The 27,583-nt window shown below is 40.0% G+C and overlaps 2 protein-coding genes across 2 annotated transcripts; both read right to left on the reverse strand.

Annotated features, from left to right (window-relative positions):
- Nucleotides 1-5,474: 5,474 nt before the first annotated feature.
- Nucleotides 5,475-10,781, reverse strand: slc50a1 (solute carrier family 50 member 1). Its single transcript, XM_014995188.2, has 6 exons — nt 10,558-10,781; nt 10,268-10,345; nt 10,054-10,177; nt 8,941-9,102; nt 6,362-6,481; nt 5,475-6,273 (listed from the first exon to the last, which is right to left on the reverse strand). Exons 1-6 carry the CDS (start codon nt 10,623-10,625, stop codon nt 6,166-6,168), a joined length of 660 nt encoding a protein of 219 aa, XP_014850674.1. The 5' UTR covers nt 10,626-10,781; the 3' UTR covers nt 5,475-6,165.
- Nucleotides 10,782-13,969: 3,188 nt separating this feature from the next.
- efna1b (ephrin-A1b) lies at nt 13,970-26,178 on the reverse strand. The gene is made up of 4 exons (XM_014995189.2): nt 25,874-26,178; nt 15,784-16,079; nt 15,482-15,664; nt 13,970-15,364 (listed from the first exon to the last, which is right to left on the reverse strand). Exons 1-4 carry the CDS (start codon nt 25,969-25,971, stop codon nt 15,243-15,245), a joined length of 699 nt encoding a protein of 232 aa, XP_014850675.2. The 5' UTR covers nt 25,972-26,178; the 3' UTR covers nt 13,970-15,242.
- Between the last annotated feature and the right edge of the window lie 1,405 nt (nt 26,179-27,583).

Raw genomic sequence — 27,583 nt, forward strand, 5'->3', positions numbered from 1 at the left:
TGCTCCAGCACTTCAGCTGAACCTTTTGAAAAGTTTCTTACTGTTTTGCATTTTTGTCGTTTGCCAGTCCTGCAGAGACTTTACCGAGATTGCGCAAAAAAAAAAAAAAAAAAAAAGAAAAAAAGAAAAGCCACTATTGTTCCCTCTTCATGGTGTTCTGGTTCAGTCTCCACAGTGGTTTCCTTTCAACATTTTTGCAGCCAAGACCACAATGTGCTTAACACATCATTTATTCTCTCTCTGTGCTTCAACTTGACATCACACTAGGCAGGTTCCAGGGTGACATGGAACAACTTGATACCTTTCGTTGCATCATTGAAGCAAAAAAAAAAAAAAAAAAAAAAAAAAAATTACACAGCATGGCTTCATTACTTTTACTTACAAAAAACAATTATTCCCACTGATAAATTAATAATAACATAATCAATAACTAATTATTTTGCTATAATTAAAAAAATAGCAGTAGACGTCCTTGTTATTGTGCTTTATAATAGTCCTTGATGCCATTCTGCACTTTTTAGAATAACAAGGTTATGTTAGCTGGACGATTTGTCAGGTTTTCTGTCTGAGCAGACAGCCTGCAGCTTTCTCCTTCATGGACATCCAGCTGATAGCTTGACAGCTAAACAGTTTATTTTTGCAGCTAGACTTAATTTGTCTGTCTTGCTGGACGAAGCAGAAGGATGTTTGACCAGTACAGTGCAGCAACAGGTGACGGAGGGGGAAGCTTCGTTTTGAGTCGATGATTGTTCAAATGTATCATTTTTCATATCAGAATTTCTGAGTCCTGACACAAAACATGAAAATATAACAAAAACATTTCGAAAAAAAAAAAAAAGATAAAACGTCCAAAGCTTTTCACAAAACAAGAACTACAAAGCAAAGAAACATCACCAGACTTTAACGATTCAGAAATTACAGTATAAAAGCAAACGAAACACAATCTACAAACAACAAAGCATTTGATGAAGCCCATCAGCGCAAGGTGAAACTCAAGGACGTTGCAAAGTATTTTTTGAAAACAACAGAACACAAGTTGCATTTGAAAGTTACACTACTACTACTACTACTACTACTACAAAAAAATCTAAAATTAACATAAAAAACTTTCTTTTCCAGTCTTAAGCAATTCTTTTGAGCAAGTTCCATGTATTTACTTTTTTTTTTGAACCTCTGCACTACATCAGATAAGAGATTACAAGACTCACAAAAAGACAAAACACAGTGAGGTGCGATAAGGGAGAAGAAGGAACAATAACTGACCATGGGAACGATAAAGACAAACAAGTTGAGGGTCGAGGACGACATGGGCTGCAGGGGAGGGCCTGCAGGAAAACTGTGGGGGGGTGGGGAGTGGAGCTCGTTCCTTTTTATCCCCTGTTCACTTGAAAACAGCAGCTGGGACAGGTGTGCTTTTACTGATGTGCACACGCTGCTGGCTGCTTCCCTGCAAGCTTTCTGTGAGCGTGTGTGTTTTATATGCTGAGTTTGCACACTGTCTGAAAGCAGACTGAAATGTTAGCCGAGGCTCTGCTGTGCGTAATTACGGTGGAAACAAAACCCATAGATCAGAGTTTGTCCATAAGGTTATAAATAGGCATGTGAATGCACACTTGGTGTCAGTGAAGGGAGCCTGGGGGAGTTTCTCTGAGACACAACATACAGTGCAGATAAAGGCTGTGTGATACATTTAAAGGGATCTGTGCAGATGGACTGCGTGTGTGTGTGTGTGTGTGTGTGTGTGTGTGTGTGTGTGTGTGTTGTTTAAGGAGCATCAGGAAACAGAGGGATCCTGTTCCTGTTTGGGAGTTCTCATTGTTCAGCTACTTGTCCCCCCTCAAGTCCCACCACACACACACACACACACACACACCTACACACACACACGCACACAAACACCCCCACACACGCACACAAACACCCCCACACACACACGCACACACACACACACACACACACACACACACACACACACACACACACCCACACACACACACACACACACACACATCTGGCGTTGTAAACTGGCTGTGGAGCAAAGACGTGCACTGACCAGCGTAAAGACTGAACTTTGATTTCCTGCCTGACACTTTGCATGCTGTGTCTTCACAACAAAGCCACGGCGTCTGATGAGGGGCGTGTCTGCCCCAGTCTATCTGACTCCGTGGCATTGTCTCTCCGACATCAGTGATCGTTATCGCTCCACACCAGAGAAAGAAGAACAATCAACACTCCTTTATCTTCTCCAGGGCTCATCATTTACTGATTTTATGCAGCTACACCCCCTTTCCTTTTCCTCCTAAATGACTAATTCCAGCTCACAAACATCCCTAGTTGAATCTAAGCGCTGACTCACCCCATTGCACCATCACGTCTCACCCTGTTGTCCTCCTGGCTAAGTGTTTGTTGTTTCCAGACTTACTCAATTTGACTCCAAGTCATGTTGGCTTGGATTTGGAAAAGAAAATGCTGAATCAGAAACCTGAAATCCAAACTTCAAAACTGACGTCGATAAGGATCTTCTAGTTGTAAGGTTTGAAACTGTTTGCCTGTTACGGGTTACTGTTTTTAGTCACAAAGTCATTGTCAAACATTTTTGATGTGGAGTTCTGTCCCGCTGTGAACTTAAGTTGGATCAGTTCATTCAGCTCAGCAGACATTTATTAATGCCGTTTTCTCAAGGTCCTGAATATCATTTCGGTTACAGGAGTTCATGTTTGGCTCAGTAACTGCAAGGTGCTTTTTGCCTCACGGCAGCAGCACGAGCACAAACTATCATCCCTCCACTGCAGCGCTTGATTACTGACACGAAATGCTTGTCTGAGCTTTACGGCCAACACGTCTCCAGTGTTGATTAATATTACCAAGACACGTTGCTCCAAACGTGTTTGTCTGTCAGATACAACTGCTCTATCCAGTCGTGTCCTGTCATGTTTTTAGTAAAAAAAAAACTTTTAGAACCAATCAAACGAGCCAAACTCGCCCCGTGTCTTTGGTAGTTTCGTCATAACCTCTCAGTGACAGCAAATATTGTAGTTTCACAATTCACAATTACATCTCTGAGATGAACTCCTGTTTTTGAGTGGGTTTCTGCATCTCTATCATAATTTTTTTTTTTTTTACTCCAGTTTGATGGACTTTGAATTTACTTTTACTTTATCCAGATTGACTGACAGCAACAGGTGTTTCTTATAGATGTTGTCTGATGTTTTTCTCCGTTGTTGTTGGACACACCTGGTGTTTCAGACAAGCAAAGAGCCAAAACTTTTGCTTTCATGGACGTGTTCATGCTTGCCTAGGAGTGGATTTCATCAGCACAAGGGTGCTATTCACCAGCATAACTCCTTTTGAAGCAGTAAGAAAAAAAAAATACATTCAGGCTACAACCAGATCATGAGATATTGTTTGGTTGTAAGTTTTACAAACTGTAGCAATCAGAACAAGGTAAGATCAAGAGTTTGTGCTGTGCAGGGTCTAGAGATGAGGTAATGCATCTGAGATATTTAAACTAAATGGAAATGAGAACAAGCTTAAACTGAAATTAAAATATATCTGCTGAAGCTTCTCCAACCTATGATTTAGGTTAAAGGTAATGATAGGGTAAAGTGAAGGGCGTCACACAGGTCATGTGTTTGTTTTAATGAGGGGACTTGGACTTCTCTTGTTTCTTGAAGACATTTCAGCTCTCATAGTTCTGATCAAAGTTTTGAAGTTCATAGCTTATGCACTAAAATTGTTGTTAGAAAATGACACACGTTACATTGTTAAAGGGATGTTAAAAGAGAATTAGGAGATGTGCTTAACAACGGAGCTTAGGAAGGACCTCCATGTCTAAATGTTTGAGATTATGTGGGCGTTTCTAAGAAAAAGAGTATCAGTGAAACTGCTGATGAGTTTGTTGTCCCTGGATTGTCCATAACAACTAGTTGGTTAGGGTTAAGTCACATAATCACAACTTCATATATTTTCTGAAACTTGTGCAACTTTTTTATTTACTTATTTCTGTTTCAAATGTGTTTATTCATCTCAGTTGGCACATATTGTAATTGAGTTATCTGGACTTGTGGGGGAGAAGCTACGTAATGCCGCCCTTGACATGTTCAGTTTCTGATGTGAAGAAAGATGATGAGAAATTGTTATTTACTAAAAGCGGAATCTCATTGTACATCATCAAGATTGAGGGCAGACACACAATGTTGAGATTTGGCTATTAAATGGAGTAAATTTATGTTGCAATTTTCTATGGTACTACAAGCGCTACGCACTACAGACAGTCTTTATCTAATACACAGATTAGTAGGCAGCTTGGTGCTAAGTGCCAGGAGGAAGTTGGAATCAAACCTACATTCTTCAATTGCAAGAATAGCAACTCTACCACCGAGCCACAGAGTTGCCCTACTTACCATTAAGTCAACAGTGTAACAACAAACAGCTTAGTATTAAAAGTTGGTATACTAATGACTATATTCCACGTATGTCTTGGAGCATTTATAAATGAAAGTCAGGAGGTAGTGAACCTAAATAAAATGAGCCAAGGCTAAACATCTCAGCTGGGTTCTCACTATTGTCCCAGCCTTTACTGTTCTGCACCTGTTTCTTTTTTGTTTTAACTGCAGTTCATTTCTCCTCTATCTCCACTTTTCTCTCAGATTACACACAACACTCAGTTCCAGCACAAGGCTATGTAATCTCTGTGTGTGTGTTTTCTGTCTGAGGCTGGAGCTTTGAGCTCAGCTAACACACACACATACATACACACACACACACGCACGGGATGAGAACCTCTGGCGTGGCCTTTCCCACCACTGCCCTCTCTGTATCAACACACTCGCACAAACAAGCCTCCCTGCACTTCTGCACAATCAAAGGGCCTTTGTCTCCATTGTACAACCGCTCCACTAACACACATGCTTATCTCTACACATGTGCGTGGATGCTCATTACTGCAAACAAAACAAAGCGCAAATCTTCTTAATTAAAAGGTTAAGTGTAACTTTCCCATTTGGGCGGCTTTTTTTTTCTTTCTTTAAAATAGAACAACTTTTGTAAGGGATCATCTACGTGTAGACGGTGCGTTGCAAAAGTATTTCTCCATCATCATGAGTCTTACAAACTTAAGTTGTTTAATTTGGATTTTTTGTGATAAACCAAAAGAGTCCATGTTTGAGACACTGATAGAAAATGATTGATAGTTTGTTCTTAGGATTTTGTTTTTACTAATATAAATAAGAAAAGTGTGGCATACATTTGTATTCAGTCATCAGGAGTCAGTACTTGTAGAACCGCAGTTCACTAGACTTTAATTTGCAGTTAAATAATTAACTCTGGGTGCAATTTTCCTGACTTTCAGTTAGAAATAAAATATGAATACTTTTGTTAAGTGTTATATTTGATCATCAGGCTTGACATTACAGCTATCAGAAAAAACCCCAAAAAAACATTTAGTCTCTAGAAAGAAAACAAGAACACTTAAATTCTGTAATTTGTGTCATATTTATTAAATTCCAAGTACAAATGATAAAAATAGATTTAAAAAAAAAAGTAAACTGTTTGACCTTGAAAATGAGCTCAATAAACCCTTCCTGTATATAAAATAAAGGCATAGGTCCAAATATTTAGAAAAGGTTCCTGGACAGATATCAATGCCACAGGCAGGAGATAGTCTACATACAAGGCGACATAAAAAGGCACAAGTATCCACTCTGAAGGGATAAGAACTCTCTTTAAGTTGAGAAGAAAAATATGTAACGATATCATCCAAAAATATTCTTATGCGAGTACAAAGGGACAAAAATATTTATATTTATGTAAATATACATATATAAATAGACTAGCAGTCAAGAAAGTAGAACTCCTTTAAATCTTTGGCTATAATGCTGAACTGAGTTCATCAAATTGTTTCTCAACATCACAACGAAAAAAAAAACCCAAACACTTAGCAACAAGCTCAACCATATGGGACGACAGAGAAAAGACAAGGGTCACATTTTAACATATAGCGGCAGAAAAATAAGTTTAGCTCCTTGTAAAACATCCATATTATTTATGTTGTAACCATTTCATACATGGTGTCACTTAAAATGCGAGAAGATATGGAAGAACTCCTCTTCCACGAACTGAAAGGCTTGACTTGTCCTTTCGCTTTTTATCCACAAACGTTTCTCCTCATATATGCAAAGGCTTGTAGGAAGGTGAACCTTGACTAGTGGAGGCAAATTTCCTGAACAGGTAAAATCTGATCAAGCTGGTGAAGATTCCAGGTGTGTTTGGAACCTGGAAGCAGCAAAAGGAAAAACATGAAGCAACATCACTTATTTTTGGCTTGAAAGTAGGATGGGCTCTGTGAATGTCTTCAGTTTACCATGATATAGTAGTCATTCAGCTGCAGGCCATAAAGAACCCAGGCAGTTGAGGTGAAGAAGGTGGCTACAGTCAGAGGGAAGGACAGGACCTGCACGTTACCACTGCGGATTATTGCTACCTGGAAATGGAAACGACAACAGAGGCAAAATTGTGTTAAACCAAATGTTATAGCTATGCCAGTGAAACTTGGTCATATGGTCTTTTCTATTACCACCATCGTAAGATCTTTATTCTAAAACTGCTTTGTCACAAGACTTGGAGGTACTGCTGATTGGTAAAAGGATGCAATTTAATCATGCAGGCTGGTTGTTTGGAAGATTACATTTCCAAAAAACATGGATGAAAGACAAATTTATAGGAAGGTGGGTCCGAGTTTGAATCGTGAGTGTGAAAGTCGAAGCAACAAGAAGCTTCAATATCTAATATGATTCACTTGCATACATGAGAAGATACCTGTTATTTTGCAATGATGCAAATTATTTTTACTCTCATTTTGTTTTTTTCATTTTATTATTTAGACTACCAGAACCTGAACATAATTTTATATCTTGTCTGTATGTCTACATCATTTTCGTAAATTAAGTCAGATTAAACTCAACGTCTCACTACTTACTTGAGATTTTTTTGGCACAACTACATTTTACTTCTTCTTGAGTAAAAATATACTGAGGTAGTGCTATTTTTGAGGGCAATATATGGCTATTCTGCCACCTGTGGTTGGAGTTTTGAGGGGTTTATGCTCTCCTGTGCCAATTCAAACACACCAGAGGGAAGGTTATTATCCTGCCTTAATAACTAATGACAAAATACTTTTTGGTCTTTATAGTCATAGTCCGCTATCAGATCGCAGCAACTGGTACAATGTTTCACCCTTTTGCCTTCAGGTCTGCATGAATTCCTGTTGGCAAGGACCCAACAGCATCTCAAACATTCCTGCAATTGTGGTTCATGTCAACATAAAAATAACAACAAAAAAAGACAGCTGTTTACAGTTCCTAATGCTTTCTCTCTAAAAAAACATTTTAACATGTAAGAATGTTTCGGTAACTTTGTTTTATTTTTATTTTTCTCTCTTATACGCATCTTCAAGAAACCTGCAGGTCTGTAACAAATAGCCTTCTTTTCTTTTACTTCTTATTATCACTTTAAAAGTCTTTTGAATAAATCAAAGAAATTACTAAAACTTGACCAACTGTCTGCGTACAATAAACCCTAATCCTTGTCTATTCGTGTAATTTTTAACTACATTTAAAGTCTCAGTAACCAATTTACAGGGTGGGTTACATCATAACTTACAATTACAAAGGCTAAACAAAAGTTTGCTTGAGAAATTTCCTGTCTGTTTGATGTTTTTGTGTTGTGGTGTAATCTTAGGATTAGTGGGGTTTAGGTTGAAAGAAAAGTTTGGTGTCAGTATTTTCAGTGCAGAGTGTCAGGAAAAAACAGAACGTAACCAAGTGGATGAAGCACCAAAACAGAGGAGAATCAGCACAACAGGAAGACGGAGAGGAATGAAAGGCAGGAAACTGTCTGGGGGTCATTTCAGAGCCCGACGCAGATGGATGGAGGGAAACAAACAGGATGGAGGACAGAACTACAAGATCATGAGAAGTGAGAAGAGGAAGAAGAAAGAGAGCAAGACGTGCATTTCTTCAATTGTGCAGATGGACATAGGGCCTGATTTGAGTCCAAGGACGTGAACTGCACTGTGGTGCAGTTGGTAGCACTGTTGCATTGCAGCAAGAAGGTCCTGGGTTGGATTCCAGGCTTGGGGTCTTTCTGCATGGAGTTTGAATGTTCTCCCTGTGCATGGTGGGTTCTCTCCGGGTACTCCGGCTTCATCCCACAGTCCAAAAACATGACTGTCAGGTTAATTGGCCTCTCCAAATTCTCCCTAGGTGTGAGTGTGTGTGCATGGTTGTTTGTCCTGTCTGTCTGTCTGTGTTGCCCTGCGACAGACAGAACATTAGCTGGAGATAGGCACAAGCACCCCTCCCAATCCCCCTAGGGACAAGGGTGTACAGAAAATGGATGGATGGATGTAAACTGAGCTGCGGCTGGCTGCTGCTCATTGAGAAATTGAACAACTGATTGGGACAAAAGGTTCTAAAAATTGACCGGTTTATAGTCAATTTTCTCTAGAGACAATATACAGCCTAACAATAAGTTTTTTTTTAAAAACGCAGCTTCACCTTTAAATGTATAATTACATCATCTCTGGTCTGTGAACACTCATGGTGTAGCAGATTAATGCATTTCAGTTTGGTCTACATCATCGTAAGAAGTGCGTGAAATTGTGCCAGAAGCTTTTGAAAGACATCATTTTGCTCAGTCTCCTTATCATTTTGGAATCATGAAAGCTGATCTCATCTCTGTACTCGACTACCTCCCACAAGCCAAAAACGTGATGGTTAGGTTAAATGGTCTCTAAACTTCCTCTGATAAACATTTTAAAATGCCTCAGCCACACAGGACCCCTTCATATTTAAATTTGTCCTTTAAACTTCAAAGAGATTTTTAGAAAAGAAAAAAAAGCTAAAAAGCCTGTTTTAAATGTGTGCCCATAAAGTGCCTTACCAGATCAGTGAGCGGAGACAGGTACATGCTGACGGTGACCACGCTGCAGGTGAGACCGAGCTGATTGAGTCGGGCCTCTCCCTCCGTCAGAACGGTAGTGAAGTACAACCATCCACAGACCAACACTGCTGCTGCGGCCAGAGTCTGAAGCACCACAAGTCGCTGGAACAAACACAAAGTCAGAATAATAAGTCGTATAAAAGGATTACTAAAATACTCTATATACAGGATCAAGTAGATCTCAGTAAAAAAGAATACCAATAGAAAGTTTTAAATCTAAAACTATTTTTTGGATTCATTAAACACAAAATGATAGATTTCCTGATCAAGTATTTCTGTTCATTTCGGTAACTTATCGCAATAAAAACCCAAATTCAGTTTCTCAGAAAATGTGAATAAATAATAATGCTATTTCACAATAAATAAATTATTTATGATGCAGCCATGATGGCCTACTGACAAACAGTTTATACACTGATTGTTTTGTCAGGGCTCTTTTCATATGAATTACTCTATCAATTCAGCTTAACATTGAGGCAATCAGTCTGTGGTTTAAGTGTCATGGAAGCCCAGCTTGATTTAATAGCCGTTTTCGGCTCATTGTCAGGTCTGATTTTTTTTCCCTTCTTCTTGTTGACAATATCTCGTAGATTCTCTGTGGAGTTTTGTGTCCGACAGTTCTGCTGATGAAGCAATACGTTGAACTTGATATAAGGCTAATCTCGCCCAACCTTTTGAATGGACTTTGATTCAAAATACTTATAGCGTCAGTTATCCCTGTTATTTGTGGGCCTTTTTGAGCTACACTTTTTTCTTCCACTCAACTTTCCAGCAATATGCTTTGACACTGCCAGCTTCTTCTGCATCAACTTTTTGTGGTTTATCCTGCATGTGGAAGACATCAATCACCGTCTTCTGCACAACTATCAAGTTGAGATGGACCTGTGTGGACCTGAAATAGATCCTGTTGGTTGGTGTGTTTGTGTAGACCAAATAGTATGGGAAATCTAAGTTTTTATTCAATTTTAAAATAGAATGGAAAACTTTATTTTTCATTATCTGAAGGGCCACTCAAGCAAAACTTGGTTAATTTTACACCATGTCTTGTGCTACCTTCTGTTTAGTGTAGAGGAAGTACATGACAATGTAGATGATTTGGAGAAGAGCTCCGATGATATTCACTACGACAATGGTGTGATCCCGCTTCAGAGTGCCGTAAAACAGCCAGCCTAAGTTACTGTGGAAACAGGAGCAGCGTTAGATGGGCCGAACTGAACTGATCGGTGCAGATGATGTAGGAAGGCAAAAAAAAAAACACCAAAGTTACTTCAGACACGTGGTGAGGAAGGGGAGAAACTGGATGTTATCTGCACTTTTGGATTCTCGCATCTTCTTCAGGTCGGTCCTAGAAGCACAAATATAAAGTAAACGCATAAGAAATACACGTAAACGCACTCTACTGTAGTACATTTCTTTGTCAAATAAAAAAAAAATAGTTTAGAGTTTGTTCATATAAATTCAGACCAGGAGGAGCTGCAACTAGTGAAAACAAGTAGTGTCGTTTTTAATCAATTTGACAACATGGGTCCAGGGTTGAATTACTGAAGAAAAACTTACAGTCCTGTCGAGAACATCCCGACTGTGAACACGATGCAGGCCCATGATAGAAGCTGAGTCAAATCCATAGAGTGGAGATCAGATATCAATTGCCCCTGTCACCTGTGTTTTACACGCTCTTTTGGTGATTTCAACCAAAACGTATCAAACTATAGAAAAACAAAATCGGCTGCAGATACCAGGATTCTCAACTAGGATTTCCGTATTTGTAATCACTGTGCTCGGTGTTTCTGCCTTCTGATTGGCTGTGCGACTAAAAGGAGGGGTGGGACTGACCAATTGGATGTTGAAACGATAGTAAACGTCACAGGAAACGTCACGCCGCTGATAAGCAAAGGTCCTGCTCGAGCAGGAGAGAACCGTAAGAGGCGATCAATAATTCAAAGAAAGTGAAGTTAAACTTTTAATTCAACAGTAAATACAAGATAATTGCTACACTTTGGAGTATAAAATCCAGAATTAATCAACTGATCAATAATAGGATTTTTTATTTTTATTTTTTCAAAATAATCAGATGCGGTTTCTTATCAAAATGAAAATAAGTCGAAAAAAACATTTTATTCTCTACTTAAACAGTGCATTATTTAATTCATTTAAATGAAATAAATAAACAAACAAATACCATAGGACCTACTACAGGAGACCGAGACCCAGAGACTGGATGGCATTAGAAGTGTCTCAGTGAAGTTTGTTTGTTTTTTTCACATGTTGTTTAGCTGACATTAAATAACTCATTCTTATAAAGAATTAGATTAGACATCTGTATGTGAACATTGAACTGAATATGTAATGGTGTGCCCTAACTTTCAGAAGACTGTAAATTTGAAAGCCTATTTTAAAATAACCAAATTTCACTTGTGTACGACAAAATCTTTAAAACCAATTTCTAAGGGTCAGTTTTTCCTTTTCCCAGTACAGCACAAGACTTGGCAAATATATCAGTCTTATTGCACTGCATTTGTAAAGACAACCTTGTCATTTTTCTGAGCCATACAAAAGATTAAACTCAAACTGACATACTGTAAACCTAAAAAAAAGTGTCAAGGATTTTTAATTATGTGGTTCTATAAGAATCTTCATCAATTAATTTAAAGTCTTCTTCAACTCTTTCACAGTCTTTTTCACAAAGAACTTAAGCAATAGAGTTTTACTCTAGTTGCACAACATTTATAGCTAATTTGTTGCTACTACTTTATTTAACAAGAGAGACAATGCATCTAACAAAAGCTTAGTGTCCTTACAATTTAATTAAATAATGGTCAATTATCCCTAAGGATTTATTTATTTAAAAACAATTGTCTACCTGTATTTTTAAATGTGATATTGTAAAATTGCAAATAGAAATGATTTGTTGTTTGTTTTATAAATATATTCTAACCTAATAGGAACAGACTGGCTCCCCAGAAGGTCCTTGCAAATGTCATCATCATGTTGCAGCCCATTTGACCTTAATTAACATCACAAGTGCCTCAAGCTTATCATTTGTAATTAGGCTTAATTAAACGTGTTGCTTTGTAGTTTGGTATTATTAAGTCCATCAAGGATCCGAGAAAGCGAGGGCAAGAGAGCTCTCTGGGGAGCTCAGAGGAAATATTGAAGATGGAAAGACAACAAGAACTTATCCAAGCAACATTAGTCTGGTTTGTTCTTGTGACTAGAATTATTTCAAAGTGAAAGGTTCATGGAACTGCAGCCAAACTTCAGGGATGTGGACGGAGGAGGAAACGCAAGGTGAGGTTGATCAGACGAATAATGCAGAATGCAAACATGTAGCCTTAATATCTCTAGACTGACTGGGAAAGGAACATACTGGACTATCCTCAGACATCTCTCTAAGACCCCAGAAGTTAACCTTGAACATATATGGAAACTAAAAGAATTAAAAGTTGCTGTGTTGTTGAGACACCATCCTTTAAACCTGCTACAACTTTGGCAGATTGCTCTGGAAGAGTTGGAAAATGTCGAAATGCCAGTGTACAAGTCAGTCAATGGAGGCAGTGACTGCTGCAAAAGAAGTTGTGACTAAATATGACATATTCAGATGAATCAATAATCAAATGCAAAGTCTTACGTATGCTAAATCAATCAGACAATTGTGTGATTTTTTTAGTTACCAAAGATAACCAACATATTTTTAATATTAATGTTTTTGTGGTACTTTGCAAAGAGCCTTGTTACTCTGTGAAGGATTCCCTTGTCGAAACTTTACAACTACAAATGTCTGTATGTTCTACTGGATTTTTTTGTGAGAACAACATTTAATCTTTGCATAAATCCAGCTGTTCTTTTAACTGTAGATGGCCTGTACATGTGTAGCGCTTTTATCAAGTCCAAAGAACCCCAAAGTGCTTCACACTACATTCAGTCATTCATCCATTCATGCACACATTCAGACGCTGATGATGAATCTACTGAGGGCTTCAGAGGTTTGAGAGCTGTAGAAAACAAACAGCATCATGAAGGCCAAGGAACCCAGCAGAAAGGTCAGAGAGAAAGGCATGGAAAAACATCCCACAGAGCGGTGTTCAACCTGTCCACCAAGAATGGAAACTTGCCAAGAATTTATTATCCACTTAAACTGAGAGTTAGAGCAAAGACAGCATTGATATACAAGCAACCATGGAACCAGGGTAAGCCTGGAGGAGCTGCAGAGATCCACAATTTGGTGCAGTGACGAGATCTGGTCTTTGTACTGAGCATGAAGTTGACCTCTGACCTGTGTTAGCCCTCTGAAAACACTATTCTTGCAATTACACAATATTTTTAAGGCTGTGTGATCGTCAGGCAGTGGATGTAGGCCATGACGTAATCATGGAAAAACTAACAGTTCTGTTTTATGCGCTGACTTTGAGTATGTATGCTGCGTGGTTTTGCAAGGAGTAGTGACTTTTGACAGTTTTCAGCGATCCTTGAGGTTAGCAGGCCTGAGCTTTTGTGCGCCTCTTTCTAACATCCAGTTGTGTAGGAGGATGTTCGGCTTAAACTCAAACGAAGGTGTGTGAAAGAGCTAAAACGAGGAAAAGAGAGAAAAAGACCAAGGGCAAGGACACAAACGTGACACCTTTACACTTGGTTGTCAGTTAGCTTTCGGGCCCCATTTCTCCTGGACTCCTTGGTTCCTTTTCAAGCGACCTCTGGGCTCTAGTGTTTAGTTTTGAGACTGTGAAATCTAAGTCAGGTTCTGCTGTACACTGGAGATGAAAGGATATGGGATGAGAAAACTGGGGTTTGGAAAGAGAAGAGGGTGGAAACTTGGAGAGGCTTCATCAGGCGAGAGACGGACAGCTTTGCCAAAATATTGTGTCATCCATCAAAATCTTTATTGTCTCCTAGGGGTTTAAAGATCCGAGGTGGGTTGCTGCAATCAGACATTTCACAACAATGATAAAAACCAGACAGATTTTAGTCATCGTTGCATGTTCATTTTTTTTTTATTTCACAAAAGATTTTTCACATCTTAAAACAGTTTTTCATAACTTTCTTTATGTACAATTTTACATATAAACATCAACAAAACTGAGTCAAGCGTGTTTTAACAGGAAAATAACCTTATTCTGGGAAGCCCCTTCACGTTGAGGTCTGATGAGCAGGATTAAAACACTAACCAGTGTACCAGGTCGAGATTGGAAGAATGAACAAATGAGATTAAGTACTGATGAAGCTCAGCTCCTAAAACCAGTCAAAAAAATTTTTCAAATAATTTTTGTTCCCTTTATTAGTAATTCTCGTCCTTGTGAGAAATTACGCTGATACATAAGAAAGTGGGAGTCAAGAAACAGCCATTTGAAAAATTCTGGTAGTTTCTGACAGATTTAGATGAACAAAAAACACATTTAGAAATAATTTTGTGTTTGTTAATTATTAAGCTTTTTTATGCAGTAGTAATTTAGCAACCCGGTCTTTGAAGGTAGATTTTAGTGAACCAGTTGCTCTTTGGATTGTAAAGGTTGCAATATCTTTATATGGGAAATATTAATAAAAAATATTTCCCATATAAAAAAATATTATTTTCCAATTATAATAATGCGAATTTCTTCCATTTTGACCTTCTGACAACCATTTTCTTTGATAAACATGGAAACACGTGGGATATTTAGATGACTGAAGCTGAATAAGGAGCTGAGTGCTACACAACATTACACATATCCTACATTATAGTTACCACTTTGGTAGCTGCTGACAACAATATCACAAACAAATTTTTAAAAAATCAATAATATCTCTACATGTAGAGGAGGAAAAAAAACGACAGAGTAGGGTAAGAAAATGCACAGCTGTACCAATGGCATGAACATCTGAAAACACATGATCACAAAGGTTGATGCGGTTTTAAACTCATATTTTGATCATTCTGCTTGTAGCTTTTGTTCATGGTGACTGAAAAGTGTGTGCATCTTAAATAGTCAAAATCGAGAATTTTCATCCTCAAGACTAAAGACAAAAAGTTAAAGATGAAAAAACAAAAATCTTGCAGGTCTTGTTCTTCTTTGGAGCGATCTACGCTCCACATTCACGCCAACAAACACATCAAACACACACTGAACAACACATACTGTCCATGCTTGTATAAAAAAAAAAAAAAAAAACACCTCACATATAGATATGTATAAAAAAAAATTTCAGTGTTTATGTCCCGACATCCAGCATCGGGTTGAAAATGTCTGTTTTTGGATTAGCGGTGGGCCTCAGTGCAGAGCCATGGCTAATAAGACGGGGGTCACGGTGAAAAAGAACGACAAAGACACCAGCTGTGCTGCAGAGCTGCCGATGCTCCTCTGGACGTTTGGCTCCATGACAGCGGGGTCATCTGGGAGAAGGGAGAGAGCGCAGGATTTCATCAGTCAGGAATGGTAAACACACCCAGTTTGAGCTGATCTGAGGCCCAAGTCCAGTTTGAGCTGTTTTGCTTAAAATCAGTCCTCACCTGCTGGGAGTCGGTTGGAAGGGTTGTGAACTCCTCCAGCAGCATTAAATGTAATTTTTTCCTCCTCCTTTTCGCTCTCCTCTGCCTTGGATTTGTCTCTGTGAGACTTTGCAGAGCCTTTATGTCCGACGACATCGACTCTCAGCCTCAGACAGTCGCTGCCGTGGTGATGCATTGGCTTGGCTGTAGATTTCAAGAAAGAATACGAGACGTTTTTAGTCAAATAAAAGTCTTAAGATCACAGCAAATGTGAAATTCTCTCTTTTTTTTTTTTTTTTTTTTTTTGTCCCTGTGAGACTTACAGATGTAGTAGTAGCTCTCCCCCGCCCTGAACTCTTTTCCCAGAGTGAAGGGCGTGAAGCGCTGGAACTTCTCTGAAAATTTTTCCGGAGCATGGGGAGCGAAGGGCCTGGAGCACTCCCAGCGAAGCTGGTCGAATGAGTGAGGCTTGCACACGTCGTAGTCCTCCTTCTCCACCATGTACAGCACGTAGCGCTCTGCTGAATGCGATGGTACCTCCTCGTGAGTGTAGTGGGGGCAGATGATGTCCAGGTAGTCATTGATGCGTACCTCCACCGTGTAGTCATCCCACACGAAGCTTTAGAGAGAAGGAGGGAAAAGAGGTTAGCGACAAATGCCCCAGTTTTCCCTCATTTCATCTGTTCTCTAACATGTGCAGCAATTGACAACAGTCTCACACAAACAACACGTGTTAGCAGATCGGTTAAATATGCAGGACGCAAGGTGGGGAGGTTTTTGTTTCGGTGAGCGTGTGCAAACTGATTTCAGCAACAGAATTAGAAGGAGCCCGATCAGGCTTGACCTGTTTATGTTGTTTTTAGACAAGAAAACACGCCCAGAACATTACAAACGTCAAACACGATAACCACTGCACACCTCTCCATTGTGTTTTCCTCTCAAGTGGACTTTCCCTTTTTAACTGCCGTCAAGTAAACGAGAAATAATAATAATAAAGTTCACGTCATCCCCCAAATAATGTTTCTCTATATTCAACAAGTGTGGGTCAGTTCCAGGCATTAAGGTATAACAAGGTTAAAAACATCTAAAATGTTCTAATTGACTCTTCCTGTCTTTTTAATGAGATTAAAGACGATGTATTTGAGATTTCTCTAGTTGTATGGAGCTTCCACCACTGGTTGTCACACATAAAAACACAGCATACCAACCACCCCAGTCATGGGGGATACTGGTCCTTGATGCAGCCATCCCGAGTCTCCGTTTAAACACTTTCTTCACCTGAATGTTTGTAATATTCTACTATCCCTGTTTTTTGTCTTCATCCTCTACTTCTTTTTATTGTTTCTTTCAAGCCTCTTTGCTGGCATCCTGCGCTTCCCGTGTCCTGATAAAGTATGGACACATCAGCATAAACCCCCTTTAATCCCCACAAGCGCATCCGGGATTGTTTAGTGAGAACCAAAAAGCCGCTTTCGGCTAAAGTTGAGCGTTTACTTTCTGCTAATCAGTAGTTGCCTCTGGTTTTTGGAGCAGGTTAGAGGAGAAGGGGTAATTAATATGTAAAAAACTGAATTGACTAGTCTTGCCTCTACAAACACAGAGCAGATGAGGCCATCTACTTGACATGTTATTCCTTCTGTAAGATCTGCCAGAAAAAAAGGAGGCGACGAAAGATTTTTATTTGCACACAACTCCCATTACATCCTCAGAGGGCTAAAGACTCTTTGCACTGAGAATGGAACATGCTAAGTGTTTCCTGCAATACTAACTCTTTGGATTACAAGTAAAGCGATGTAAAAACAGAAATAGTACAGTGATTTAAGGAAACACTAGTTTATTCTGTTCTTTCCGCACACATGCAGCGTGTGAATGTTTCAGTGAAAGACTGAAGTTAGAAGCGCTATAGGACTTTATAAAAAACTATAAAAGTGCAGGCCATTTACCATTTACACTACTATTTTATATCAAACAGTTTTACACTGACAGGAAGTACTTTACTTGTTCACTTCACTCTTGCTGGTGCTTTTTTTTTTTCTATGTAAATAACTGTAAGCTTTTTTTGCCTGATTCCAAAACAAAGGCTATTTAAATGTTTCTGAAAGAGGGTCTGCGTAACCAACTACAATCTTTTTTGAGATTTGAGTGATTTTAAGACGCAAGGAGTCCACTTTAACAGCTTAATGTAACATTTTAAGTTCATATAAGCTTTGAACAGGACTTTACATCCTAAACTACCCCTTTAAAAATCTGCATCAGGATGCTTGTGTAGCGTGTTGTAACAAGAAAACAGCTCCTGTGTGTCTGCCTCTGTTTATGTCTGCCGTAACGCTGTCATCAAAGCCTGAGACCTGCTGGCTCTGATCCCACCCCACCTCTTTTTAGCGTCCTGTTGTTGTGACTCCTGTCAGGACCCCCCACCCCCAGCGAAGTCAGACACACAGGCTCCATGTGAGGGCCCCCTAACCCCTCCTTCCTTCCTTCTCCTCCATGAGCCTGTAATGCATTGGTTAGCTCTAACATACCTGTCAAAACACGCTTTGTTAGCAGAGCACAGCGCTGCACTTGTTATCCAGGGCTAATAGGCTGATTACTACCTTCTGCTTATAATCAGCGTTTTTCCCCCTAAGTAAAGGTTTTTGTTGTGTAAATTCTTTTGCGCAGGTGTGTAAATATGCATGTGTGCATGGATGCCGCAGCGAATGCTTCTGCAGAAACAATAGACACATCTGCAGCAGCAAAATTGGCCAGATAAACTCAGATCTCCTCTCGCTTCCCTCCGCTGTTTTCTCATGCCCAAGCCATAATAACAGGACTGGAGCAAACAAGGCGTTTGGAGGTCTCAAGTGGTTCCTTCTGAAGTGAAGAATAGCTTAAAATTGTATGGGATACACCTTATTTTTCCTCCCCACACCTCCTCCTTGTTAGCGGTCTGGCCTGGCTCCGCATTAAAACACGGTCTTGTCAAAAGCCAACTGAACAAAAAGATTCTGTTGCTAATTTCATTCACGGCTCGGGCTTTTAAGAAAACTCTCCTTTATCCTTCTCTTCACCTCTTCCTTCCCCCTTCCTCCATTGGTCTGGCTAATTAAAAGCTGTTAGGGGTCTGGGACCAATGTGTTATGAGCAAAAGCAGGGGAGGAGGAATGAATGGGGTGTAATTATACCCTCTGCCTCCCCGAAGACAGACTGCCTGAAGGCCACAGGGCCCCTTCAACCTCTCTGCCTAAACCTCCGAGGAGCTTTCACTGCCCTGACTAATGTGGAGTTGTCTAATGTGTGCATCTGTATGGCTGAGGGGCCTTTTGGCTGCATCATCTCGGTTGGCCAACGCGAATGTCACCGCAAGATGAAAACCTTTCCAATTCCACCAACCTCCTTTTACTTGCTCGCTCATCTTCCCGCATCTGCACTCACCTCCGACTGGGATTTCTCAGGAGAGTGAGAGACGCAATAAACCTGATAGCTCAGTCCTTTGAGCGATTCGGAGCCAGGTGTGTGTGAATTGTTCAAAACCTACTTTACACACCGCTTCCTCTTCCTACGCGCTGGGGTTTTGAGCGTGTGCTCTCCTTTGAGATTCTCTGAAGACCCTTATCCAGGGCGTCTGGTGCCCCGGGCTCCTGAACACATCTGCTCATTGAGGCCTTGCATAGTCCCTTGTGTGTTCATGTCTTACATGAGATGGAGGTGTGGGTAAACAGAGGAGGTTGAAGGTTGTTGTCTTTGTTCCCCTCTGCAGGTCATTTCTCACAGCGGAGCTACTCCAGTTTTTGCGTCATCAACTAAGAGGTGTGTATTATAAGAGTCTCCTGGTCACTTCAGCCTATTACCAGTTGGTAAACCCCTTTCCCACCAAGGTGTCGCCATTTCTTCCTTCTGTCCCATTTTGTACCTATATATTTCAATATTTATTAATCCAGTTCAGTATTTTGATTATTTATGGAGATGCATCTTAAACACTTTAATCAAAAAGCAAATAATTTCCTGAAAGTTGAGTGTTATGCTTTGTTTCGTTTTTTTTTTTTTTGGTTCTGGCTAGTTGACTCTTCTAAAATATGACAAATTATGACCGCTGATGTAACCAAAAATAATAACCTGCTTGTAGACGTCCTTTATTCAAATTAAATAACCACAATTTCCACGCAATGCACAGAGTAAAATACAAAAAAAAATTACTCTAAGTTGTCAGTTGCCAAGGTGGGTATAAACCCTCCCGTTCATACATTTCAAATGTCTAAATTAGGCATGACATGTATGAATTACATATTAGGTAAGAACTGGCTCAAAAACTAGCAAAGGGGATAAAATGACCAGCACCCTTTGCTCGGTTGCAGAGGGGGTAGAAAACAGCAAACAGCTGCAATGGTTGTTGCAGAAGGTGGTTTTTTCAACACTTGTCTCTTTGATGCTTTGAAGTCTTGCCATTGTCACTGCAATACTCTTCTGTTTTTGTCTTCTTCCTGTCATTCCTGCTTTCCTCTTCTCTTTTCCCACCCCTACCTCCATTTGCACCCCCGAAGAGCCCCCCAGCCCCCACTGGTTTTGGGCAAACTACTGACACAGGAACGTCTGTCTTTTGCCGCCTCTCCAGAGAGAGTTTCAAACTGCTGGTCGGGGTCGAGGGGTTAGAGTTCAGAGTCGCAACTGCTCACAGACGCTACCATCCAAGTCGGCGTCGGTGATATATATGCCTCACACACACAAAACATTCAAGGAGAAAGCCAGCAACTCCCCCCCCCGCTCCTCCTACCCTTCTTGCATCTGCTGTGCAGGTAATCAGTAGAAAGTGTGCACACTCTGGAATGTCACAACCAGGCAGGGGGGTTACGGTTCGGATGGTCTCTCACAAGGCATACTCATCAAATTTCTTATACTGCTTTATCACACTTTCACTGTGAAGTCTGAACTTAATACGCTATTAATTTGCTGCGGTATGACAGATTCACACCTCCTTTCACATGAGCTGTCAGGAGGCCTAATGGGTTTTTAGTCTCTCATAGCGTGCTGCCACATAATAGCCAATCTAAAAAGTCTTTCTATATTAGCTTCCATCGTGATCTAACAGGAGGGAATTCTTCCTCCACTATCCACCACTGCAGCTATCTGCAACTATTTTTTTTAATTACATTTTTAGAGTACAGCGATGCAGTTTATAATTGAGTTAGGGTCTTACTTATGCATAAAGACACTTATGCAAGTTGAGAACCTTAACCCATGTCAACAATAGTGCTTCTCTTCCCTCCCTTCATCCATCACTGTCCACTCTCTCCTCCCTCAGTCTCCCTTTCTCTTTTATTATTCCACATCCAGCCCACCCCCGCGCTTTCTCCTGCTTTGTCCCGTCTCTTAAAGCTGACATAATAAACTGGAGCTCTTCATCCAGGCTAATTTCTCAACACTAACCCCTTTCTTCACCTCAGCCTATACCCGGGCTGCTACCTCTCCCCCTACTTCGTTCCCCTTCACTGCGACACCCAAAATGTATTTACATTTTTTTTCATGGTTTAAATAGATGTTTCATACAGAAAGAGCCTTTGCGGTTGTAACACTCATGTAAATAATTACTGGCTTCTTTGCAAATTACCAGCAAATGCAAATCTGATGAAAGTTTACATGTTCCCAAAATAGAGTGTGGATATAAAGCTGTGATGTTTTTAGAGTTACTAAGTGCTCATAACTTAAGACAACATAATTTCAAAAGTCCTGACCTATTCTTGTAATATGCTGTGGTAGTGGAGATCACAAAAAATATAATCTGTTCATCAAATATATTTTTTTATTCAAAAAGATTTAATAAGGACTTATTGTAATTGTAAGAGCACAGCTAATGTTCCCAGTTCTGCCTTCAGGGGGCGACAGTGAGCTTCCAGTAGACACCAGTCTGCTACACTATGCAAGTATGCATGAAATGCTATGAATGGCCAGGGCACACACACATATATAATCTTGTTCACTCGTAATGTGACAACATTATGTGTAGAGTGGCCTCTCCAGTGTTAGCAGAGAAGGACTCTGTCCTGCTATGGTGGAAAACTACTGGGGCCAAAACAGAGGAAGGTCTGTGAGAAAGAGGGGAAACTGATGGGAGAAGTGGAAGGGTGGGGGGGGCGGGGGTCTGGGTGTGTGGGGGAAGTCTGGACTATAGATAAGGAAGCAAGAGAATGAAGTGAAGACAAATAACAGAGGTGCATGGATACCTTAATGACGGAACGCCATCGCCATGGACAAAATAAAGACACAAGTATATTAGTTTCTATTTACTAGCATCCCAGGCTGGCTCTGTTTATAAAGCAACAGGAGAGTTATACCAGCTGGGCCGTGATGCTCATGAAGGGTCCTGATTATGAATGGAGGAGCAGTGTGTATCTGATTGTGCTTCTGCACGATGAATCTCATCAGGGGGATTACAGTGAGACTGACAGAACAGCGCTTACATCACCACGTCTTACATTATATAGCGGCTGGATGATAAAAATGTTGTGTTTCTAGGTCAGGTGGTCAGATTAGAAACTGCAATCTGACTGAGGATGTGTTAGTATGTGTGTGCGTTCGCACTCTGGTGGCTCTGGAGTTGGTGGATATGGAATAAAGATTAAAAAAGTGAAGAGAAGAAATGGAAAGAGCATATACAAAATATATATAATGCTAGCTGCAGCCATGCTAAGCAATGATTTCAGATACTATAAAAGGGTTTTAAATGTGTCTTCTGTAATTTTGTCTGTTTAACAGCAACAGCTCTAGCATACGGCAGATAACCTATAACTCCTAAACAGAAATCAGATTTGGCTCTAATTGCTTTTGGGGTTACAAAAATCAAAGATTGGAAATTGGTAACAAACTTATAATCGGTGCATCTCCAGGTTGGGGTGACATCAGCCACCTTTACCACTTGGAACATATAGCCCAGCGGCAGACCTGCCTGCTTCATCAGCATCAAGGCTGAGATAAGCAGAATATTACATTACACCAAACTCCTGATAAATTATATCTGGAACACCCAGTCCACTGAAGATGGATGATGATGGTGTTATAACAGAGATAAGGTGACGTATACTATTAATAAGAAAAGGAGACAAAGAGCGGCAAGGTCCGGGGTCAGAGTGGGAGGAAACCCAGCTGTTGGAGGGCTGGGGAGAGGAACAGACAGGTACAGAGGGAGAAAAAAAAAAGAAAAACACTTGCACGCACAGCTGACAGAGTTGAGTATAGTAACAGTAGGCTGGAATGCTGTCTGTGGCTAATATTAACACCCCGGTCCTCCCCTTTTTAGCCCCACACCCCTCACAGCGGACTGTGCGTGAGTGTGTGTGAGTCACACACTCGTCAAGTCTCGGCGAGGCTGCCTACGGTAAAAAGGCCACTCCTTTCTCGCTCTCTGACGTTCAGGTGGAGTCATGTGCTGTCAGTCCAAAACAAAAATACGCCTGCTGCCAGTTAAACCCAGTTAAGGGCCAGCGTAAGTTCAGCCTCTCCCCTAGAAGCACTAATAAGCGCTCGTACAAGCCAAAACCCGTAGCGGAAAAACAGGACTTCACCTGTCACGTAGGGAAAAGTAGCATGCAAACACAGTTGCGTATCAAATCACTGCGAGAGATTAGGCCACAAATGCTGAGGCTTGCTGACAAGATGGCAAATTATTCATGTCTCTATAGTACCCGACATGAATGAGCAGACTGCTGCCATCTGGTCACTGTCCTCCTCCTGTAAGATAAATCTGTGCAGCCTCACAATTAGGCCAAGGATCAATTAGCATCAATTATCTGTGGAGCGTACAGATGGATCAATGCAGTCCGATTAACGGGAGACTGATGGATCACATGGGAATGGTTCAGGGCAGGTGGGATGCAATAGAAAAAGACTATTTCTTTTTCACTATTAAAAAGAAATAGTGAAAAGAATACATTTGGAAGGAAATAAAATAAGACCAAGAATTATCCTGATTTCCTAACATTTGGGGCACATTAATAGAGGGTATGACACTAAAAGTTGATTCTCTGTCTAGTTTATCTGTGTCAGTCTATGTTTAGACACGCAGAAGAAGGGATTAGTCTTTTTCTATCATTTTTTACCCCCTCGTTTGGTTACGCAACCCCCATTTGACAGCAGAAATAGTCCAGGGTCGGATTAGCGAGAGCGCACAAGATCTGACTTTCCATTTGATCGAGCCATTCTCTTGTTCTCCTGCCCCTCCATCCGGCTGCCCCGTCTTACTTAAGCTCACTCCCAATGAGCTCCAATGTCCCTTCCAGCTCCGACCTTAGATTGTAGGAACCCACAAACAGAATTTCACATTGGGACTTACCTCTAGTAAAAGTCATAGCCAACTCAGCGTCACCGACCTTGCTTTTGTCAATTGGTTTCTTAAGTTTCAAGTTGGTTTCCACAGTAATAATTTGAAGTTGTTTTTTTTTTTTTATATAGAAAATAGCACGGTCCAATGGTCATTTTAAGTAATGTTTGACAAATATTTTTTCGAGTATCAACAGTTTTGAGCACATTTTCCAACTTTCTAAAGTTCTAGTTGAAGTGAAAGTTTAACAAAGGATCCACTGAACAACATTCATTAGCTAAGAGCTATTAAAGTATCTTTAAATTACGACAGTTACCGTGCCATTTATGACCCCAGTCTTCACTATCTGTACAGTCAGTGAATTATTCAGCCCGTCTATTCTGAATTTAAGACCCTTACTAGGTTTCCAAGGCCAGCAGGGGGCATCTAAGTGATCACAAGGATTGTCAATAAGGCTGGCCCTGGTCTCGGTTTTATCAGACCCTGGTTACACATTTTCCCTCAGGTCTTAACGTGAACCAGATTTTTCCCACCTGTTCAGTCTGTCTGAGGTGACTTAGGTGCGTCACATTGTTGAATCACTACAAATGATACAAGCACTGCACACTACATTTACCTTCAGATCTCCAATTAAATTATCACACCCATCCAATTGTTTTTCCCTTTTTAACCACCCTTGTTTTCATTGATGAAGGGCAATTACAGAGTAACTAATGTATTCAAGACAAGACTGACTGTCCGTAATGGTTTTGCCCTTTCTGCTTCTCGATGATGGGTTTTAATCGAACACCCTGGGCAGAAAAAAAAAAACAAACAAAAAAAAAACTCAGGGACCGTCCTTCAGCTCAATTTCAAAATAATACTCACTGAGATGACTCGCACGCCCCCCCCCCACCCCCCCATGCTAAAAGCTCAATAAATCGCGCTGAGATACGTCAAGCCTGATCGATCCCACTGAGTGGCCGGATAGCATTACATTTCTGACCTCAAAACAAAATCATCAGCACTATACGTGACTCACAGTCTCTGCAGGATAGAAATCCTCACCAATGGAAAAACACACTTTTTCTTTCTTGTCTTGAATTAGGCAATTAACTCCCACTTACTAATAGACACGCCTTTTTCATGACACACACACACACACACACACGCACGCACACACACACACACACACACACACACACACACACACTCACTCACAGGTGCAGAGCATGCAGACAGCATGGGCCAAGTTCATACTCGTCAGTCTATTTTTTACTATTAGAGTATGTCTGAGTCTATGTGTTACAGTTAAATATAGTGGTGAATGTGTCCATCTGTCCAGGCATCCACTCTCTGATCTAATATAAATATTTAAAACTGCTAACCACTCGAGCTCAACTTGCCACATATAAAGCATCATGTCTCTCTGATTTTCCCTTTGTTTTTGCAGCCTGTTGCAAACTACTCTCATGATGCCAAGCTTTTGATGCACGCTTCCCTCTGATGACGTCAAATGGGGCAAAAGGTTACTAATTGGGTGCTTATATTTTTTCCTGTTTTGTCCCTATCTTCATTAACATTTTCATCAAATTTCTTGTTCAAAGTTGTTCACTTATATTGTGCATGGCTGCGACCAAATGTTTGACAGTTAAAGAGCAGACTGGGATGAAATGATACTGCTTCAGAATCTCAAGTTCTGTCAAAACTTTCTCATCTGCCATAAAATCAAATCCGTCCAGAATTCCTGTGCTTCTTGTGAAGCCATTAGTCCAAAAGTACGCATAAAAAGAGGTTTTATTTAAATTAAAATAAATAAACAAAAAACTTTGCGTTTTGTAAAATCCTGCATACTTAAGTACCCAGATGTGTTTATGTCGTCAATTATGTTTTCCTGGAGTAAATATACCACTGAATAGCATCCTTAAAGTTAATAAGAAGGCTACCCAAACAATAACCTACACGTTTAGCTGTATTATGAAAGTAACAATTAAAACCAGTTTGGGATGCGGTTACACAGAAATAGCAAAAACGGTAAGAAAAGTTTCAATTAACTGAGACGTGCACAGTGACTGATCAAAATTAGAAGTTGCTATTCTCCACGCTGCAGGAATAGAAAGTGTAGCCCCGATCTGAGCACTTACTTTGGGTTTGAGCTGTTCCAATAGACGCTGTGCCGCTCCGCGGAGGCAAACCACGCACCGACGGTCAACGCCAAACACATCAGACACACCACATCCATGGCTTCTGTTCTCTTCTCCTCAGCAGGTTAATTGGAAAAATATTTAGATTTTTATTTTTAAAGAAAAACGTCCTCAGTGAAAGATTTCAATGCGCGTAAAAGAGTGCGCACTCGCGGATCTTTCGCTCCTTGGCACGAATAAAATCACAAAGATGTCGCTTCTAGTCTAAAGCTGTTGTCTGTCTCTTACGAGCGCAACTTGTCTGTTTTGTCTCATCTTGACTCCGCCCACTTATTCAGCAGCCAATAGGGTACAGTTTCATTCCCCCCACCTCCCCTCCACACCTTTTCCAATCCCTCCACTTCGCCTGCGGCTGACAGTTTTTTCCAGGAACGTAGTCAGATACAGAACTGCTCTAAGGCAAAACAAGTGATGTTTTTTTTTATTTTTTTTATCTTCCCTTTCAAAGAAAAAAAAAATACTGTATGTACATATCAGCATCAAGTTCGACCAGGACACTGAATAATTTCTTTTTTCTTTTTTTTTCTCGAAGTTGGTCCATATCAATTTTAATAATCAAGATATAAAACTTACTTTTTTAGCTCATAATAATTAAAACGTGATTAAATTATGTAACTGGAGATCTACTTTTTCAGGTAAGCTGAAGAGAAAAATACATAAATATGACCAGTAATAACATTAAATAGTTTCTATCAAATATTTCAAGAATAGGGAGCTTAATCAAGGTTTTCTAAACAAAGGAATTGCGCTGTGTTACATTATAATATGTTAGTTTTTTTTTTTTTCTGTTCAGGGTGCATCACAAGCAACTACAAAAAATAAAAAGGTAACTGCAAAAAGTTTAGCCAGAAATGTTTTCCCAGGTCAAACAAAAGCTTATTAAGTTAGCTTTAAATTATGACCTAGTTAACTTAATTCTGAATGCTTTCTTTAGTATATGTTCATTGCTGTATTTTCCCACGTGTGTTTTGTGAATTCAAGCTCTTTTTGAGCCCCCAGGCCAGCAGGGTGTCCTAAGCAGTTAAAAGCCGATCCCATATTATATCGAGCCAATTATTCAGATAATAAACTTAAGATTTTCTTTGGTGTATCTTAAAGGGGTGGCTCAGGATCCCCAAAGATAGATTCAGGATGAAGATTATAAGCAATTAACATCTGACCTGCAGTAAACAACTCTCTAGCATCGTGTCAGCAACAATGATGAGGGTTTATATCCATATAAAGCCTCAGTTGTTTGGCTGGAGCTGTTTATCCTCTCCGACAGAGGCTGGTTGAAATGACAGATTTTGCTCCTATTTCTAATATTAAAACACCCAGTGCAAACATGACAGTGGTTTGCATGTAATAAAAACAGTATCTGTAAAAAGCCCAAAGATATTTTTAGGATTGTTTGCCACTCAGAAAAGCGGTTAGCATCAACCTCTGGGATCCACTGGATTTATACTGGAGCTGCTCAACCCATCAAATTGATGTAATTGCAATATTAATGTCATTATATTGTAGTCATCATATCGCATGATTAGATGCAATCGTTCAAGCAACAATAGTGGACAAGCTGTTACCCTTGATGGCCAATATTGTCATAAATTTGGATGGACAAAATATTTAAGATCACTGAAATAGGTGGCTAAATAAAAAAGGTGGAAAACA

Source organism: Poecilia mexicana, unplaced genomic scaffold (assembly GCF_051168715.1).
Source record: "Poecilia mexicana isolate PSO_F unplaced genomic scaffold, ASM5116871v1 scaffold_16, whole genome shotgun sequence".
In the NCBI taxonomy this organism is placed as follows: domain Eukaryota; kingdom Metazoa; phylum Chordata; class Actinopteri; order Cyprinodontiformes; family Poeciliidae; genus Poecilia; species Poecilia mexicana.

Bases quoted from the DNA above. Each gene is read 5' to 3' on its own strand.
- slc50a1 (XM_014995188.2), bottom strand. From the start codon at position 10,625: ATGGATTTGACTCAGCTTCTATCATGGGCCTGCATCGTGTTCACAGTC. The intron at 9,103-10,053 runs GTAGCACAAGAC...TGTTTGTTCCAG, and splicing joins TCCTCTACACTAAACAGAAG to CGACTTGTGGTGCTTCAGAC. The intron at 6,482-8,940 runs GTAAGGCACTTT...TTCCATTTCCAG, and splicing joins TGTCTCCGCTCACTGATCTG to GTAGCAATAATCCGCAGTGG.
- efna1b (XM_014995189.2), bottom strand. From the start codon at position 25,971: ATGGATGTGGTGTGTCTGATGTGTTTGGCGTTGACCGTCGGTGCGTGG. The intron at 16,080-25,873 runs GTAAGTGCTCAG...TTCTCTCTAAAG, and splicing joins TGGAACAGCTCAAACCCAAA to CTTCGTGTGGGATGACTACA. The intron at 15,665-15,783 runs GTAAGTCTCACA...TGAAATCTACAG, and splicing joins GGAGAGCTACTACTACATCT to CCAAGCCAATGCATCACCAC.